Source organism: Argopecten irradians, chromosome 16, assembly GCF_041381155.1.
Source record: "Argopecten irradians isolate NY chromosome 16, Ai_NY, whole genome shotgun sequence".
NCBI lineage: Eukaryota > Metazoa > Mollusca > Bivalvia > Pectinida > Pectinidae > Argopecten > Argopecten irradians.
The window spans coordinates 9,477,337-9,498,549 of NC_091149.1; the positions used below are offsets into that span (position 1 = coordinate 9,477,337).

The window sequence follows — 21,213 nt, forward strand, 5'->3', positions numbered from 1 at the left end:
ACTCTAAATATTTTCAAAAAAATCATTTTTTTTCGAAAAATGGCAAGCAAGCTATCACTATATTTGGAAGTAAGCATACATTCACGTGATCACTTGTTACCCATAATACATTTCTATATTTCGGCCAATGGCATGAATGAGGTATAAGCACGTGACTTGTCTTACTACGTTTATACATGTATAGTATGAAATTCAATTAGAATCCCAACTTAACGGTTATATCCACCTCTGGACCATCCCATATTACTGACAGTAAAACTGAAGTCTGTTCAGACGAAAAAAACCCGACCAATCATAGGCCTGTAGAGACTTCTTAATTTGAAGATTACTGTGAGAGAGAGGGAGAGAGAGAGAGAGAGAGAGAGAGAGAGAGAGAGAGAGAGAGAGAGAGAGAGAGAGAGAGAGAGAGATAGAGAGAGAGTCAGCGACGCCCAACTTCAAAGCCAGCCACACGGTCAACCACAGCGTACCATTATTCGATTCTTTTGATATACACTAAAGGATTAATTTCTCTGTGTTTTCTGCTGCTTTCAGTTTCAGTATATGTATGAAATGGTTAATGGATGGATATAACGTCAGTGATAGTAACCACTGGAGTACCGAGAATGTACAGCATAGACTCTGAATATTATGATAGCCATAAAAATCTTAAAAGGTAGGGACTAAATGAGTCCGAGATATTAATTACTCTAGTACAGTATATATATATATTGTATGTATCCAGTCCAGTTATAGTTTCACAGAATCTGAGAATTACTTACTGTGTATATCAATTTGAACCCACCATAGACCGTTTTCAGACGTTTGCGGGTATAGATCAAACATAGGTAAAATCATATTCTACGTATTGTACAAGATAAGAAATGAGGAGAATATGGCCCTTTTACAAGCAGATGTAGATCTATTATAGTATATCATCTTCAAAACTGATTAAACTGAATTTTGAAATTTACATTCAAACAAATACAAATCTAAAGTACAATTGTACATGCATGGTTCTCAATCTTTATATCATGCCCAAAATTTCATAAATAGAGCAAAATAACCAAGCATTTATGTTACTACTGTATGTAGCAGTTAATACATATTTAGAATATCCATGGCATATAAATTTATCTGAACACACACACACACACACACACACACACACACACACACACACAAACACACAATATCTACATAATGGAGAATCTACAAATTAAATCCTAAACAGGGCTGGACCGAGCATGCTTCAAAGTTCTCTAGAAATATGCACTGTTGACAAGTAAACACATATTTTGAAGTTAAAACTGGAGGGATCTTTTTGTGGAATGTCAAGAGAAAATCTGGATTCAAGCCCAAGCTAGAATTTTTTTACAATTATCTTCAAAATGTGTCACGTTATCCATATTCATGAGAGTAAACATTTACATGTAGGTCTGGTATATATTCCCTCTTCCTCGGTGATGGTTATTGCCAAATTTGCTAAAAAAAAACCTATTGAGAAGTTTAAAAGATAATTAAGAAGCGATAATGATTTTGATGTACAGTGTAGCAGAGATTTAGATAGTAATTAAATTATCTATATCTCTGAGCAGAGATTTAAATATAATAAATATAATATAGATACTATTTAAATCTCTGCTCTGAGTGTACATGTAGTTAGTCGATCGAACACCTCGGAATTTCCGGCAATCTCCGAAGATTGCCGGAAATTATGAACACGCCCCTCCATCAAGAGTTACTCCCCTTCGAAGAACTCTCATGAAATAAGAATCAACATTAAAAGATGGAGGCTCTGCCTCGAATGCCGATGTTGTCATTTGAGTTAAAACAAAGTCCAGAATATGTCGATTTTGGTCCAGTTTTAAAACAGGTGAGAGGAAGATAGAGTTTAGATCTGTGCCGACTAAACTTTTGTAATTATTTTCATCAAAATATCTGATTTCGCTAAAAACATCTTCGTCGTTTTGAGTGTTGACATCTTTCCTATTTTTGACAGACGTCAAAAGCTATCATTCAACGTTGTTCTTCAAACTGTAATAATTGGACCATCTTTGCCTTTGGTTGATTGTCAACATATATCTTTACACGGAAAATATTGATAGTTTGACCATTATTTTAGTCTTTTTGCATAACAGTGGCAGCTGTGTTAAATTGAAAATAAATTAAAATCAAATGACAATGACTCATGGTCATTCATAGTTGTTACAAAAGAAATGATGTTTCAGTGTTTTAATGATGTGTTATGGTCTTGTATGGAACACACTCAATGTTGTTATTAAATATTGATGATAAACCTTTAACGTTATCAACAAAAAATGTGTTGTGCTTAGTTGTTTACAGCGCCATGATGAGTATATGCGCACAATCACTTGCTATAAAATAAATGAAACAGTGCGACAATAGTAGTACCCTGCCACCAAGGTTCGAACTCGCAACCCTAAACCTAGTACTGGTCCACGCTCTATCAACTGAACAGTAAGGTAAATCCCTGTAACACGTACATCCGCAACTATACCGACTGAGCTAAAGAGAAATTCCCTCTAGCACATATGCATCCACAGCTCTAGATATAAAGAAATTGAGCTAATAGTAAAATTCTCTCTAATGCATCCACAACTATACCATCTGAGCTAAAGAGAAATTCCTTCTAGCATAAAACATAAAAGTCAACCTGCTATCATGATCACTATTTGTAATTAAAACCTGCTACAAATGCATGCATGTGTAACATATTTGAATGTAGCGATCAGACCGAGGTCTGCATCATCATGTGTATATCCTTGTGACTTTCTATACCAATAAAAATATAAAAAAATACTTTTACAATGATAGCAAAACAAGTTATACAACTTATGTCTGATGCAAATCACTCTTGGTGGCCCGGATGTAAGTGTGCCAGGGTCTTAGTGTGGGAGGAAACCGGAGCGCCGGGGAAAATTCGCGTCACATAATAGGGCAGATGATGACCCCTAACCTTTTCACGTCTGTGCCGGGGATCAAGCTAGGTGAAAGGTGATTGGCATAACCACTACACCAGCTGATCACAACATTTATGAATTATCAATTTTCCACAAACATAGATTAGATAACTAAGAACCAAACATGTCTCTTGATTATATTGAATTGTTTGATTTCAGTATATTCATGATAATTATGGAGAAGACCCAGCGCTCTATAACAAGGCCTGTAATGACTTGGAACAGCTGCGGCAGGTATATATATATTTGTCCTTTTTGTCCATATAAAGTGGAATCTTACATGGGCCTGTCAGGTGGACAGGGATATCTCAACCTGAGTGAAAGATTTTGGCTGGTCAACCCGAGGCTTGCCGAGGGTTGATGGTCTAAATCTTTCATGAGGGTTGAGATATCCCTGTCCACCTGACAGGCACATGTAAGATTCTTTTTCTCCCATACTTTAACGAGAAATGGTGAAAATTCAATTGATATGAACGTCAATGTGCGTAAAAATGGTCGCCGAATGTATGTATGACTGTCTAGCATGTGTGAGCTGTCTTTTCCCTACCCCGGTAAAAGTCAGAGTTATCTTTTCTTTAGCAACCGCGAGATAACCTTGTCAAGCATCTGAGAAGAACCTCATTTTCCCTATGACTGTCCTGTCTATAGCAATATCTAACTCCACCTGTTCAGAAAAGCAGCAAACTGTTCTAGTAATTTCAAGGAACTCACTTAAATTTAAAAGATGTTTTATTTATTCCATGATAACGAATATCGATTTCTATCATCTAAAATAATTTATCAAATGATGCAATGAAGAAGTCTAATTTTAAGAATATAAAGAAATATTTAAAATGATACTATGATGAAATCATATTTTTTGTGCTTCACCTGTGAATTTTTGAAATAGTTTTAATATGTATAACAATGACGAATTTTCAACTCTCTATATCTTTTCATAAGTGTCTTATAAGCCGATATTGGCTGGACATCTTCAAAAAATTGCTTGTACATATATTTTATCAAATATGGTTATAATTTTTTACGATGTGTGACACTAAAATAAAATATTGATTAATTGATTGTTATTTAAAAATCATGATGCTTTCTGACTGGTTTAGCTAACATTATACATGTATCAACAAATACAGCTATATTGAATAATTAGTTTTGGTAGGCCTGTCTGTATGACTACATTGTCTATATAGCTATTATATAATACCGTTTTCAACCCAATAAGCGCCCAGGGCATTTAAAAATTTGAAAAAATGAAAAGATGCTGATGAGACAAAATGATTGGAAATCTATACAGTTTTGTATAGTTTTGGTCGTTATTTATGCCTTGCCAATTGAAAATCAAAAATGACGGTGAGGGGGGGGCAGTATTGCATGTAAATTTATAAGGGACATGGCGCTTACTGGGGTCGATATGGTAGTTAGTACACTATATATTATATCAGTATAATGTTATATACAATATATATGTATATATCTTTTTTAGAAGAAAAATTGTCATTATATTGCACGTTATTTGCGCGGCTGTCGGCTTACATTAGCGCTTTGCACTTTATCGCCTTCAGATGCTCAACATACTGTAAGTTACATGGTAACGTGATTGTAGTGTCCTCATAACTCTACAACAAACAGGAAACAGGTCCATGCAATGACGAAACTTCCGAAAATCCCCACTTCGCTACACCCTCGTTTAAAGGCCTATTTTCTTCTATATTCCCATTTTTACGCAGCTACGAGAACAGACTCTTATTTTTTCTATATTATTACACCGGACAATGTGAAGATTATTTTTTTCTGTATATATTATATATTATGTAACCAGACACAAACCCTTGCTAACCCCTGACCTCCAATCTCTTTCTATTTATGTTTCTGGTTAAAGTACCAGACAACCCACACATATACATGGCCAGACCATCAGGTTTAAACTATGGTTATATATTTCAGAGTGCCGTTCACATTTCACATGATTTCATGGGATGCAGCACTCTAAAGAAGTACTATGCACAGTTACAGTTTTTACAAGGACGATTCCCTATGGGGGAGGCCGGAGAGGCGGCCATACCATTTACATGGCAAGTAGTGTACTCTTCTCTTGAACAGAATTGATATGAATGGGCTGGGATGAGGGGTATAATTTTACTTACCGTAATTTACCTTAATTTAAATTAGGGCCCAGGGCTCTTAAATAATTGTAACAAAGAGAGGGCTTATTAATGAACGAAAATGTAAGTTGTGGACGACCATACATGTTTCTTAAATCTTTCTGTACTCATGACACATTAATCTGTTACAGTAAACATGCATATGCCTTTTATCCTTTGAGATGCATTATTATATTGTGATTCCCATGTAGAAGACTCGCAATTTTATGTAATATGATATACAAATATAGATGCATCACATGTTGTAAAACATTGTTAAATCCTTTATACAACTTCAACCCTTTCTCCAGAAAAGAGGAAGGGCACTTATTGGTGAGGGGGGCTTATTACAGGAATACGGTACATGTATGTCTATTGAGTCAGACCTGATATCACACGGGAGTGAATAAAGTAACATTTGTATGCCTGTGTCACATACAATTCAAGTTTTATGGATTGAATGGATGTCAAATGACATATCTGTTGAACGCTAAAATGTAAAGGATGATGTTGACATCAATGAAGTCATAATCAGGAATGGGAAATAACTCTGCCTTGCCAACCTTCACTGATGGTGAAAAAATTCAATTGTTTTTTAATAAGTGTGACTACTACTTCATACTGTTTTCTAAAAATTATGATAACATCTAATTCAATTGAGTAAATATCTCCGCCATGCATATATAAGTGTGTTTGAGGATGGCGGGGGAGGGGGTTTCACATTTGTATGCTTGTGTCACAGACAATCCTAGTTTTAAGGACTTGGATACCATTTTATTTTGAGGTTCTCTGTCTAATATCCTGTATATGTGTTTTTTATTATATATTTACAGGGAGGATATACACCTTGGCCGAGAGATCACTATCGGTGACGCCAAGTTTGAACAAGCCTGCATCCTGTACAACATTGGAGCTCTCCATTCTATCCTGGGTACAATGGAAACAAGGCAGAGTGCAGATGTACATATCAGATTCATTAGTAGTTAATCAAAAAAATATTCTTGGTTACCATAGAAACCAAACAGAGTGCTGATATACATATAAAATTCATTAGTAATCAATCTTAAAAAAAACAGTGTTGGTTACCATGTTAACAGACAAGAGTGCTGATGTACATATCAAATTCATAAGTAATTAATCTAAAAAAAAACATTGTTGGTTACCATGGAAACCCTAACCCTAACCCTAACCCAGAGTGCTGTACATATCAAATTCATAAGTAGTTTAAAAATCTAATACAAAATACTGCCTTTAAACGTTTATACCACAGTTCCATCTTAATTTTGCTTTTTCATGCATAATAACATTTTAAGGCTATTTCAATTTTGTTGTTTAAGTCATGCTGTCCTACTGCACTTGTGTTTGAAACATTTTCTTGGTAATCGATTTTGGTGATTTCTAATTGCTTACAAAATATGCAACATTTAATTAATCAAACACAAAAGTAGACTTAGTAAAACATATTTGAAGAATTATTTTCTGTATAACATGATATTTTTGTATAGAAATCTTTGTTATGTTCAAGCTTGCTAATGAACCATGATTATTAAAGTAACAAAATTTATACATTGTTCAAAGCACTCTATCAACTACACGTAACTACAGATATTTCTACCCATCGAAAATAAAAGCTCTGAACCCTGAAAGAAAGTACATGTACATGCAAACAATTCATGTTATACAGTAAAAGATTTGGTTTGACTATATTGCTGGAGAAAATTTTTATACATACATACTTCATTTGTATTTCTAGGGAATGAAGGTGTCCTGCACACACTTTCAGTGTGCCTCGTGGGCGTTTGAATACTTACGGGACCACTTTGGCTGCTCTCTGATGAGTGCGGACATGTCACATGACCTGTTGACCTTCCAGATGAACCTTATGTTGGTATGTTGAATCTTTATTAGTGTTTAAATTAATATAAACCCATTTCTCTGCCTAAAATATTACCTCAAACCTACCACCTTTGGGTAACGAGTTTGAATCCCTTGTCATATGCATACTTTTATATGTTATAATATTCATAAATATTTTGAGAACATCAGTTCCATTTTAATGTATGATGGTCCAGATAATTGCAGAACTAACTCGAAAGTCCTGAATCTTGTCTTCACTTTTTTGGACATAACAAATTGCAGTATTGAAAATGCATGAAGTTTGGTAACTGTTAAAAACTTTACTCATTAATTATACCCTTTGTACGATGAACTCCTCCTAAACATGTAAATTCATCTCTTAGGCCAAAAAAAATTAATTGTTAGTTTCTCAGGCCACTTTTTTAAAAAGTCGGTGCGGGCGTCGGGAATAATTTTTATTTTTTATTTCTCTGAAAACAAATGCAACAGATAACATTTTATTTTTTTCTCACTTGAAGGACATGAAAATCAATGAAAACATGTGTAGAAAATGTAAATTCTTACTCAGTCTTTAAGAACAGCTTTTAGATATCTCAATCGTCACTATATCCAAAGAAAACCAGTTGAAAATACATAATCCTGGGAGGAAACATTCCGTTTTGAGCAAATGCTGACATCGGCAGCCATTTTTTACCGGAAATGAAAGGTGCATACTAAAATTGGAGCCAATTTCCGGGGTGCGTTTTCGAATGGAAATTTCGGGCGAGTTCGAATGGAAATTTGGGGTGCGTTCGATGCGGCGGTCTCGATTTTAATTTTTAGTTATGGCGCATAAAAAACGTTGGTGCGGGGGGTAAATGTCGATGCGGCGGGGCCTGAGAAACTAAGAATTAATTTTGTGTGGCCTTATTAAATATGTTTGTATTTCTATAGGCACAAGCTCAAGAGTGTATTCTGGAGAAATCGATGATTGACAGTCGGAAATGTTCCATTACGGCCAAAGTAGCGACACAAATCGTGGAATTCTATCGGACAGCGTACCGCAACCTGGAGGCTTGCTACAGTGATGGACTGATCAGTTCTAGGAAGAATAAGGTAGGATAGGAAAAGACATATTTCAAAATATTCAAAATTTGTTTTTGAACATAGCCAAAATTACTACTTTTACTTTTGAGTTTCAATCCAAAACTATGCTTGTACAGTACAATAAAACATCTTTAGCATGAACAGCAGGTGATCTAGTCAATAGATCAAGGAATATTCGAGTTATCAGAGGTCATCTACAGTCAAAAACCTATAATCTCAAGATATGACAAACAAGCATGTGATTGACATTTGAAGATTGAAAAATCTCAAGGACCAAACATCTGTCGCCGAATAGATGGATTTCACTCAATAGTCATTACTGCATCATAGATGGAAAGAGCAAAAATTTCAACATCACAAGTTATTGCACTTTTTCATATGTGATAACATATATACACAGTAAAACATGTTTATAACACACACACTTACAGTAAATGTTTACTTATAACATATCTATTTCCATTCCCCATCAAAAATAATGTTCCTATAAGTTGTCTGTGTACAACAAACTTATATAGAAGTGATTTGGTTGGTCCCCAAAGATTCGTTAAAAAAAATATGCTTTTCTGTACATATTTTCTCGTTATTCTGTTCACAGGAATGGAAGAAGCGTATGGACATTAAGATCTTGTTCTATCAGTGTATAACCCACTACTATATGGGGAGACAAGCTGAAGAACAGCAGAAGGCAGGAGAAACACTGGCCTACTATACAGCGTCGCGGGATAAACTCAATGAATGCAGCAAACTGGCAAAGGTAGGGATATATAAATGATATAACAGATACTATACTGCCTCGCAGGATAAACTCAACGAATGCAGCAAACTGGCAAAGGTAGAGATATATAAATGATATAATAGATACTATACAGCGTCACGGGATAAACTCAATGAATGTAGTAATCTGGCAAAGGTAGAGATATATAAATGATATAATAGATACTATACAGCGTCGCGGGATAAACTCAACGAATGTAGTAATCTGGCAAAGGTAGGGATATATAAATGATATAATAGATACTATACTGCGTCGCAGGATAAACTCAACGAATGTAGCAAACTGGCAAAGGTAGGGATATATAAATGATATAATAGATACTATACTGGTCGCAGGATAAACTCAACGAATGTCAGCAAACTGGCAAAGGTAGGGATATATAAATGATATAATAGATACTATACTGCGTCGCGGGATAAACTCAACGAATTCAGCAAACTGGCAAAGGTAGGGATATATAAATGATATAATAGATACTATACAGTGTCGCAGGATAAACTCAACGAATGTAGCAAACTGGCAAAGGTAGGGATATATAAATGATATAATAGATACTATACTGCGTCGCGGGATAAACTCAATGAATGTAGCAAACTGGCAAAGGTAGAGATATATAAATGATATAATAGATACTATACTGCCTCACAGGATAAACTCAACGAATTCAGCAAACTGGCAAAGGTAGGGATATATAAATGATATAATAGATACTATACTGCCTCACAGGATAAACTCAACGAATGCAGCAAACTGGCAAAGGTAGAGATATATTATAAGACTCTTTCATATGTGGATATGAAGGATAGGGATATTCTACCCGAGGGTCACAAAATGTAGTAAAACCCGAGGCTTGCCGAGGGTTTTGCAACATTTTGTGATCCCGAGGGTAGAATATCCCTATCCTTCATATCCACATATGAAAGAGTATTTTTCTTTTCATACTTCGACGTTTTATTCCAATTTTACAACTAATATACCCGCCATTTTGAAATAAATTCGAAGAAATCCACGACTGGAAATCAATTTTCCATACATGAAATTTTATGTGATATTTTCAACACAAATTTCATCGTGTGCATCTTTTATAGTAAAAACCAGTCATATTAGTGAAAAATGTGTTTAAATTTTACCGAAGAAAATAGAGATTTTGTTGACGCCGTGACGTCACGAGGCTTTATTGCATGGGTAGACATGCAATACAGCCGCAGGCGACATGAGTGTATTGCCCTGGACCAGCCAGTATTACACCTGTAGGTATGAAAGAAAAATGATATAATAGATACTATACTGCGTCGCAGGATAAACTCAACGAATGCAGCAAACTGGCAAAGGTAGAGATATATAAATGATATAATAGATACTATACTGCCCAGCAGGATAAACTCAATGAATGTAGCAAACTGGCAAAGGTAGAGATATATAAATGATATAATGATACTATACTGCCAGCAGGATAAACTCAATGAATGAGCAAATGGCAAAGGTAGGGATATATAAATGATATAATAGATACTATACTGCCTCGCAGGATAAACTCAACGAATGCAGCAAACTGGCAAAGGTAGGGATATATAAATGATATAATAGATACTATACTGCCTCGCAGGATAAACTCAACGAATGCAGCAAACTGGCAAAGGTAGGGATATATATAAATGATATAATAGATACTATACAGCCTCGCAGGATAAACTCAACGAATGCAGCAAACTGGCAAAGGTAGGGATATATAAATGATATAATAGATACTATACAGCGTCGCGGGATAAACTCAATGAATGCAGCAAACTGGCAAAGGTAGGGATATATAAATGATATAATAGATACTATACTGCCTCGCGGGATAAACTCAATGAATGCAGCAAACTGGCAAAGGTAGGGATATATAAATGATATAATAGATACTATACTGCCTCGCGGGATAAACTCAACGAATGCAGCAAACTGGCAAAGGTAGAGATATATAAATGATATAATAGATACTATACTGCGTCGTGGGATAAACTCAACGAATGCAGCAAACTGGCAAAGGTAGAGATATATAAATGATATAATAGATACTATACTGCCTCGCAGGATAAACTCAATGAATGTAGCAAACTGGCAAAGGTAGAGATATATAAATGATTTATCCTGCAACTGTCCCACATACTGACCGATAAACTACTGCCGGATAAACTTGTGCTTTATCCGTCGATACGATATGCTTTATCCGTCAATACGATCACGTGAATTTGTTCCATATCTGACGGAACTTTTTCTAACTTGACTCAGAACTTGAACCTTCCGGTGAATGAAACGTCATTCAGTCCCGCTAAAACGTGACGTCACAATTCATCGACGAATGACGTCATTTTTACGATATTGAAAATTTCGAAATGGCGGTGTCGTCTTTTTCTTGGCTCATGACAAAGGGTATGTATTGTATAAGGTAATTCTTTAATGGGTATTGGTCGTTATTTGAGTATTTTCATTTCCTTTCAGTGATATATCAACCATGAATAGCATTACGGTTACTGTTTGTGAATGCGCTTATTTATTTTCCACGGCAGTAAAAAAGGAGTACACTCTCATTCGGTTATGTGAATGAATCTTTACCTCCGCATCAAGAAGCGTCTCGCTTCGAGCGAAAAAAGTAAGGAACTGTCAATTTGCTTTTGTTTTGAAAGCCATAATGGTTGCAGGATAAACATAATACACGGTTAGTATCTTTACAATACAAGTTTTATTTTGGTGCTCGACACGGAAAGCCGAGATGACTCGGCAAAGCCTCGTCATCTCGGCTTTCCTAAGTCTCGCACCAAAATAAACCCTGTATTGTAAGATACTAACCGTGTATTCTCTATATAATAGATACTATACTGCGTCACAGGATAAACTCAACGAATGCAGCAAACTGGCAAAGGTAGGGATATATAAATGATATAATAGATACTATACTGCCTCGCAGGATAAACTCAACGAATGCAGCAAACTGGCAAAGGTAGGGATATATAAATGATATAATAGATACTATACTGCCAGCAGGATAAACTCAACGAATGCAGCAAACTGGCAAAGGTAGGGATATATAAATGATATAATAGATACTATACAGCGTCGCGGGATAAACTCAACGAATGCAGCAAACTGGCAAAGGTAGGGATATATAAATGATATAATAGATACTATACTGCGTCGCGGGATAAACTCAATGAATGCAGCAAACTGGCAAAGGTAGAGATATATAAATGATATAATAGATACTATACAGCGTCGCGGGATAAACTCAACGAATGCAGCAAACTGGCAAATTAAGGTAGGGATATATAAATGATATAATAGATACTATACTGCGTCGCGGGATAAACTCAACGAATGCAGCAAACTGGCAAAGGTAGGGATATATAAATGATATAATAGATACTATACAGCGTCGCGGGATAAACTCAACGAATGCAGCAAACTGGCAAAGGTAGGGATATATAAATGATATAATAGATACTATACTGCGTCGCAGGATAAACTCAACGAATGCAGCAAACTGGCAAAGGTAGGGATATATAAATGATATAATAGATACTATACTGCCTCGCAGGATAAACTCAACGAATGTAGCAAACTGGCAAAGGTAGGGATATATAAATGATATAATAGATACTATACTGCCTCGCAGGATAAACTCAACGAATGCAGCAAACTGGCAAAGGTAGAGATATATAAATGATATAATAGATACTATACTGCCTCGCAGGATAAACTCAACGAATGCAGCAAACTGGCAAAGGTAGGGATATATAAATGATATAATAGATACTATACTGCCTCGCAGGATAAACTCAACGAATGCAGCAAACTGGCAAAGGTAGGGATATATAAATGATATAATAGATACTATACTGCGTCGCAGGATAAACTCAATGAATGCAGCAAACTGGCAAAGGTAGGGATATATAAATGATATAATAGATACTATACTGCGTCGCGGGATAAACTCAACGAATGCAGCAAACTGGCAAAGGTAGGGATATATAAATGATGTTATAATAGATAGGCAATTGACCCATTATTGACAATAGTAATTCTAGTGATGAGACCAATGTCTAAATAGTGAATTTATAGATAGTCAATTGGCTGATGAAAGTAGCAAACTGGCAAAAGGAATTCTTGTGATGAAATCAGAGCTTAAGTAATGTTATAAGACTTATAACATTATAAGTCTTATAACCTAATGTTAGTCCATTGTCTGATAATTGCTTTTCTGTTATGAGTACGGGTTGGAGCAACTGCGGAATAGGTTTTTCTCTTACCCTGGACAGGAATATCCGCAATTTTACTAGTGTGGGATTATCTATCTCACCCTAGGGTAAAGACAAGCTACACGAGATTTTTGCACATGCTCACATAGGGTAAGAGAAAAAGAATCATTCACTCTCTTTGGGGTTAGACAGGATATCTTAAGCCTCAGGATAAGATTCTTAGATGTCACACACTCGGCACAGCCTCAGGTTGAGATTCCCCTGTCTCACCGGTGAACGATTCTATCAATCCTGGTGTGAAATATTTATCTTGGCTATTAGGATTTATAGGATCTTAAATGATAGATTTCCAAATTGTAGATTTTCATTTGCTAGTATGAATATCATCCAAACATCTGTTTTGTTTCAGAATGAAGGCCAGGACATCCAAGAGTCTCTGAGGTTTACCAACGACGTTGTCACAGCCAAGTAAGTGATTACGTTTCTATAATTGTAACCCAACTTTCTTTTGTGGCTATAAATAACGTATTTGCCCCAATTAGCGCCCATGTCCCTATAAACGGCCCTCCCCCTTTTTGAGACCTCGATTTCAATTGCCCACGCATAAAGAAAGACCAAATCTACACATAACTGTATAGATTTGCAATAATTAAGTCTTATTAGCACCTTTTCCATTTTTTAAATACCCTGGGCGCTTATTGGGTAGAATACAGTATCTGTGATCGTGTATTTGTGAAAGTCAATCGCAAGTAATTTACAGTTTGCATCCTTCTGTTAGTACAAAAACATTAAATAAAATCTATCAAACAAGGCTTTAAAAATGTGTATTAGTTCAACGCTTACTTTCGTAATTTAGAAAATGAAATCCAAATTGGTGAAAAAAACATAGCAGGGATGTATACCTTCCAAATAGAAAGGTCGAGTCTAAAATGACTGAAATCCTGATCGAACAATGCTGAGAATAATTTTCAACAATATTCTGTCAGAATGTACTCTGATATGTATTCCCTAAAAACCAAATAAATAAAATATGTGGCAGTTCCAGTGCAAAAGAAACAATTTTTTTAGTGTAATGTTCTGGAAAATGCCTTCAGTAGTATATTTCAGTAAGATAACACGATATATACTGTACAGTTTAACAGAAAAAGTTCTGCTCTTTCACAAGGAGAATAAAAGGAATGTTTTTAATTCTTCTAGAAAACACATCCAAGAATGTTTCAAGTTGTTGGCTATATATTGAACATTAAAATCTAAGACAAATAATGTTATTTTATACTGAATTTGTCACATCAATGTGTTTCACTTCAGTACTTTCAATACTTTGATTCTCTGTTGCAGGTTTACCCAGTCTAAAAAAGACAATGACTTTGTTTACCATGAGAAAGTGCCAGCATTGGATACGCTGCCAGAGGTCAAAGGTTAGAACCTTATCCAATCATAAAATGTTATCTTTAAAAAGGTTATCCATCATTACACACCATATAGCCAGTTATTCATGCATGTCAATTTTTTAGGGATTTTATTTTATCAAAAAAAAAGATATTTTAGCAAGTTCAAATATATGATTCAACCATTTCTCCATATTTCGTGAGTAAAATTTCCATCATTTTCCTTGATGTTGCATGAAGTAATTCCAAGATGATTTGAATCAAAGGCTTTGTTTTACTTTGTACAGTGTTTAAAGATGCTCCACCGCTGACAAATGGTATTTGTTCACTATCAAAAACAGAAGCAGACGATTTAGTATTTTTCTTCAGTTACAAAAGTTACTTACTTTACATCATTACCACCATTGAAAAGTTTGAGCTTCTAATTTTACTTCAAGTTGAAAATATGAAAAATAATTAATTGCATCCCGAAAAAATTCCGTGGCACTATATTCTATATGAAATGAAGTACTGATTGCGCATGAACCAAAGGCGAAAGAAATTATTTTATATTATTTTTTGTGTTAATTAGGCATAAATATACACGATTAAACACAAATTATTGTTCGAATGATGAATATGATTTATGCTCTGTCGGCGGTGGAGTGTTTAAATAATTCTTATTAGTAATATTGTTCATGCATCATTCTTATAAAAGATATAATTATTTTTATTACAGGAGCCTCATTAGTGAAAGGAATCCCATTCAATCCTAACGACCCTGAAGTGTCCGGACCGGATATTTTTCAGAAATTGGTTCCTATGAAGGCCCATGAGGCTTCCTCATTATACAGGTATGTATATAAAGCAATGATTGAAAAAAATAATGCTAGTTTGGGACAAAATGTACATGTCTAGACAGTCTTGCTTCTTTCTTTTGGTCTCTTTGTGTTTTATCATTATTGTGTTCTTATAAAAGCCTGCAACCTTTCTGAAACAAAAACTAATAATTTCAATTAATATTCAAATAAATTAACAACAATAATAAAATCAGAAAAAATTACTTCAATGATCTAACATGAGGTTACTACCACAAGCAAATACAATATTCCCTACCTAATATATGTTAACAACGAAGATTGATTTCGTTGGTTTGCAATCTGACGCAGTGATTGTCAACTAATGAATTCAAAACAAAGGACTAGATATGGTAAGGGTCATCTATGGCCCCCAAATCCGCTATTTTTCAAAGTCTGTTATTTTAAGATGTTATTCTTGCATTTCAAATATTAACTACATACCGGATATATTTGATAGTGCTATAAGGTAATATAGCAGTTCTAGTTGCCATGGCAACCATTTTATTATGCATAAATTATGCAAAATGTGAAAATTTCATCAAATTGGCATTTTTTATGCAGTTTTTCATCTAGTTAACATAGAGCGCATTCTAGAACAAACTTTATATTTCTCGAAATGATGTATTTTTCGAGTCTGCTAATTCTCTTAAAATATAAAGTTTGTTCTAGAATGCGCTCTATTGCTTTTAAAAGAAAAACTATCAAAATATATGCCAAAATTGACAAAATTTTCAAATTTGCATAATTTATGCAAAGTTACCATGGTTATATAGCAAAAACATACTTTCTGTCAACAAAAACATCATTAAGTTTTTATCAGGGGTGTATTCAATATTTCAAATGCGGAAACTTAATTTCTAAATACTTAATTTAAAATTTGGTAGATTTAGGGGCCAAAAAGAGCCATTATCATATCTAGTCCTTTGCAAAGATCAACATTTGAAATGAAATTTCTATCAATATAAATGATGAAGATGTTAATTTTCAGATATAAACTTTCATAGATTTACTTCAATTTGCGAAATTTGTAAATTGCATGCGAAAGAAAGTTTGTTTACAGTATATTGTTAGTGAGGGTATATATGTAGATATGTAAATTCGTGTAGGTCACTTTTACACACATTTTTCTATGTTATATAGAATATTGTGAGTAAGGGTACATAGATTTATACAGTGGAACCCACTTAATTGGTTATATTGAAACACTGCTTGATATGAAATGAATTTAATCCCTGATTATACATATTCATTGTCTTTCTTCTTGGTTATATTGAAATTTGGGTAAATTGAAAAGATTTTCCATTTCCTGTGGAATTAACTAAAACCAGGATCCACTGTACATGTATGTGTGTAGGTCTCTTTTGCACATCTTTGTATATGACTTGATTATTATATACATTAATACTGAATAAAACATTCCCGTATCTTGTATTACAGCGAGGAAAAGGCAAGGCTTCTCCGAAAAGTTGGTGTTGACATTGAGGCCAAGAACGAACATCTCATGTAAGATTTACGTTTTCTGATACACAGCTCTCACTATTCAGTCTTTTTATATTACAGAGTTATCTCCCTTGCAGAAAGGTATCAATTGTTTCGTAATTATTTTTTAGCTGAACTCACATCGTTTTCCCTGAAAAATATGACATTTCCGCTTGCAAACGTCGTCACAATCAATACCTATCCACAAAGGCAGATAACTCTTTAATATGCACATACAGAATATATGTCTGTTTGTTTTATGTTTCTCTCTAGTCAAACAGAAACTGAACTCTTAACATGTCAGAAAAATCATTTATGTTTAAGGAGCATTTAATATCCCTTTCTTAAGAATGTAGTCTCATGCTAAGGGAGACAGGTCATGATTTTTTCATACAGACGCTTGAGTTATGACAGTGACCCAAGCTCTTCAAGCATTTGAATGACCGCGATTTGATTAACACCCCCTTTTCTGAAGTTTGAATTTATGAATAAATTATTTTATTAGTTTTAAAAAATAACAACACAAATAATCCTATCAATCTTAAATTGCTATTTTATGGTAAATATGTATTGCTTAAACATTGTTAATTATTTTAAAACTAAAACTATTGACATCTAGGCTATATTGTAGCAGAAAATTCTGCAGTGAATGTATAAAAAGTATATATAATAGGGGAGATAACTCTATTGTGAATCCCGTCTTTTTCAATGAAAAATGAAGGTTTTTTGGTGCTAAAAATGCTCTATCTTGACAAATTGTGGTTCAATTTTCTTGAAAATTGACTGATTAAAAGCAACTTTGTCACTTTTTAGTCTGTTATTTTTCTATAAAAATTGAACTTCACAATTTTGATTTATTTTCATTTTGGTGAGAATGTTTTAGGTAATTTACTTGCGTCTTTTTTACCTAATTTCCTCCAAAAATGATCACTAGAAATTAATTATAATGAGAAGTAAAGCATTTTTTTTTTTAAAAAAAGGATTGATATATATCACGTCAATTAAACAATATATATATTGTAGAACATTTTGTTAATTATTTTCATTTACAGGGCGGATTTAGTACAGACTAATGCTGTTTTTTCATGTGCAGAATCTACTCAAAAATGGCAAATTTGAATATTTATTTAGAAAAAATAGATGGTTCAATTTCTTCGAAACTTTGACAGAAGATGCATAACAACATATTTACTTCATAAATCAAATATGAAAAATATTGAACTACAAGAAAATTTTGGGGAATGTGAGACTACCACCTTAAACTTTCAAAATCACTCTTCTCAATTAAGAAGCTGCCTTACTTGTACATAATTACAATACATTAAATGAATAATTTTTAACCAATATCATATAAATTAAAACGATATTTGATGGAAAAATCATCAAAACTTTATGAAGCATTACACAAAACTCTGACTAAAAATTATTCTTTATTCTGAACTGTTATGTTGTGATGAAATAATGTTATCACTAGAAAAAATAGCTCTTTTAATGAGGGCTGATGTGTTTTCCCAATTAATTTGATGATGATATTTTCTATGCAGTCAGTTCATGTCGTCACTCCAACTAGACCAGGCCCAGTTAACTAATGAACAGGAACGCCTGCCGCAGCAGTTACTAGAGAAGTGTGCAGCCATCAGCGTCCGTACTAACGCCATCAAGGACTTGGTCGACTCCATGGGAGGTAAGGCATAAAGGAAACAACTACAGTCATATCTGTCTATAAAGACCTCCATAGGGACAGAGAAAAACTGGTCTTTGAAGCCAGGTGGTCTTTATACACAGGTTGAATTGCGTTGAAAATAGTCATTAAGGAGGTAGTCTTTATATAGAGGTGGTTATTATACACAGGTTATATTGTGTTGAAATTTAGTCAATAATGGGACCCAAAAGAAATGGTCCTATGAGGCAGGTGATCTTTATATAGAGGTGGTTATTATACACAGGTTATATTGTGTTGATATTTAGTCAATAATGGGACCCAAAGGAAGTGGTCCTATGAGGCAGGTGGTCTTTATACAGAGGTGGTTATTATACATAGGTTATATTGTGTTGATATTTAGTCAATAATGGGATCCAAAAGAAGTGGTCCTATGAGGCAGGTGGTCTTTATACAGAGGTGGTTATTATACATAGGTTATATTGTGTTGATATTTAGTCAATAATGGGACCCAAAAGAAGTGGTCCTATGAGGCAGGTGGTCTTTATATAGAGGTGGTTATTATACACAGGTTATATTGTGTTGATATTTAGTCAATAATGGGACCCAAAGGAAGTGGTCCTATGAGGCAGGTGGTCTTTATATAGAGGTGGTTATTATACACAGGTTATATTGTGTTGATATTTAGTCAATAATGGGACCCAAGGAAGTGGTCCTATGAGGCAGGTGGTCTTTATATAGAGGTGGTTATTATACACAGATTATATTGTGTTGATATTTAGTCAATAATGGGATCCAAAAGAAGTGGTCCTATGAGGCAGGTGGTCTTTATATAGAGGTGGTTATTATACACAGATTATATTGTGTTGATATTTAGTCAATAATGGGACCCAAGGAAGTGGTCCTATTAAGCAGGTGGTCTTTATATAGAGGTGGTCACTAAGGCAGGTTTTACTGTACAGTAAAGCCTGCCTAATGACTGACTCTATGTAAAGGCCACCCAGTTAATAATAGGACCACTTTCTCAGTCCCAAATGGTCAATTTCAACACAATTTGACCTGTGTATAAAAACTACATGGCTATAAAGACCTTTCTTTTGGTCCCATGGGCGGTCTTTATAGACAGGTTTGGCTATATCAAAACACATCAAAAAGCATCCAACAAAGTAGTTAAAATCCTGAAAATTTCTCCCAACTGCAAAAATAACCAAGTACAAAGTGTATATGATACCATATACACGGGTATTTTTACTGGTCATAATTGTAGCAATTTGGAATAATGTGAAAAAGGGTATATATAGATTTTCCATTTCTTAATTCTCTACAGATCCATTTTTGCATCCATAGCAATGTGTAGTGAAATTATCAATCTAATTAAAATAAGATCTCAGGATAACCCGATGACTTGGGTGTGGTTGATTCTCTCGGAAGTATAAACAGCTTCAAACTACCTATTGTATGTCCGCAATGTTACAATTCTGGGCCAGAGGTCATGCTAAGGTGACCCCGATCGGGGCATCGTTAGATCTTGTATTGGAGCGTAATGTAGAGCATTGTAGTGGAGCGGAATTACAAGTCTGATTTCAATTAGATTGTGAAATTATCAACCCCAGGGATAATAACCTATATATGCTTTATATACTTTTGATTGTGATTAAGATGATGGTTTTAGTAATATTTCATGTAAGAAATTGATATACTATTTCACCCAAACTACATCTGCTCTCTTTAGTGGAGGTAAGAAAAGTAATTCTGCTTTTGCATATTACAGAGTTAGCTCCCTTCCCAGTAGGTATCAATTATTTTGTTTTCCGAGCGGTGTCAAATGTTAAGTTGTTGTTTTTTTCCAGCTGTATCTAACGTCGCCACTGAAGTGGATTGTGCCATAAGGGAAATAAACCAACTATTACAGGAGGATACAGAGGCAGAGGAAGAGTTTGAGGTAGGTCAGAGGTCATAGGTAGGGTCAGAGGTTACTTACTACACGTCAGAGGTCATGAAATATATATAATATAAACTTCATTCAGTTTACATTAATTGTGAAACAAGTTATACAATTTATACAAATCACTCTCGATGGCCCACATAAAAAGGATCATTTCTAACAGGTCGAAGGTCATACATTATTAATCATAAGAGATATAGTAAAACTACATAAGATACTGTGAAAGTAAAGTTATTTGTGTTGTGGAAATTTTGGTTAATTTCACTTTTATAAAATCTTTCTGAACTACATCCAAAGTGGGAACATACTACAAAATTTTTTTTTACATCGAAATAACTTTACTGTTGATGCACAACTGTTTACACTACAAAACATAACAAAATGATGCCAGTTGACTTTTTGTTTTTTGTTTCTTGATGTTTTGTTTTTGTTTTTTTTGTTTGTTTTAGAAACAGTTCGGGAAGCGATCACCTAATACAATGTTACCAGGGATTAAAAAGGAATGTGACCTCTATGAGGAAGGTCACAAGAAAGGGAGCCAATCAAACAGTGACTTGCATAGAGCAATGAATGCACATGTGGCTAACCTAAAGTTACTGAGTTCTCCTTTGGAGGAGATCCAAAAAGCTCTCCCCTCATTGGATAAGGAGAAAAGTAAGTATAAACTTTGGAGGAGATCAAGAAAGCTCCCCCCTCATTGGATAAGAAAAAGAGTAAGTATAAACTTTGGAGGAGATCCAGAAAGCTCTCCCCTCATTGGATAAGGAAAAGAGTAAGTATAAACTTTGGAGGAGATACAGAAAGCTCTCCCCTCATTGGATAAGGAAAAGAGTAAGTATAAA

General features: G+C 34.5%; 1 protein-coding gene across 1 annotated transcript in view; it reads left to right on the plus strand.

Annotated features, from left to right (window-relative positions):
* Positions 1–1,736: 1,736 nt before the first annotated feature.
* The window catches only part of LOC138310990 (tyrosine-protein phosphatase non-receptor type 23-like), a 39,015-nt gene continuing 19,538 nt past the window's right edge, over positions 1,737–21,213 (plus strand). The window contains 14 exon segments of the mRNA XM_069252404.1: positions 1,737–1,855; positions 3,123–3,197; positions 4,905–5,036; positions 5,939–6,061; positions 6,855–6,989; positions 7,892–8,053; positions 8,643–8,801; positions 13,470–13,528; positions 14,399–14,478; positions 15,167–15,281; positions 16,725–16,790; positions 18,311–18,450; positions 20,277–20,368; positions 20,821–21,025. Of these exon segments, the coding sequence (XP_069108505.1) occupies positions 1,769–1,855; positions 3,123–3,197; positions 4,905–5,036; positions 5,939–6,061; positions 6,855–6,989; positions 7,892–8,053; positions 8,643–8,801; positions 13,470–13,528; positions 14,399–14,478; positions 15,167–15,281; positions 16,725–16,790; positions 18,311–18,450; positions 20,277–20,368; positions 20,821–21,025 (1,630 nt within the window). The 5' untranslated portion in view covers positions 1,737–1,768.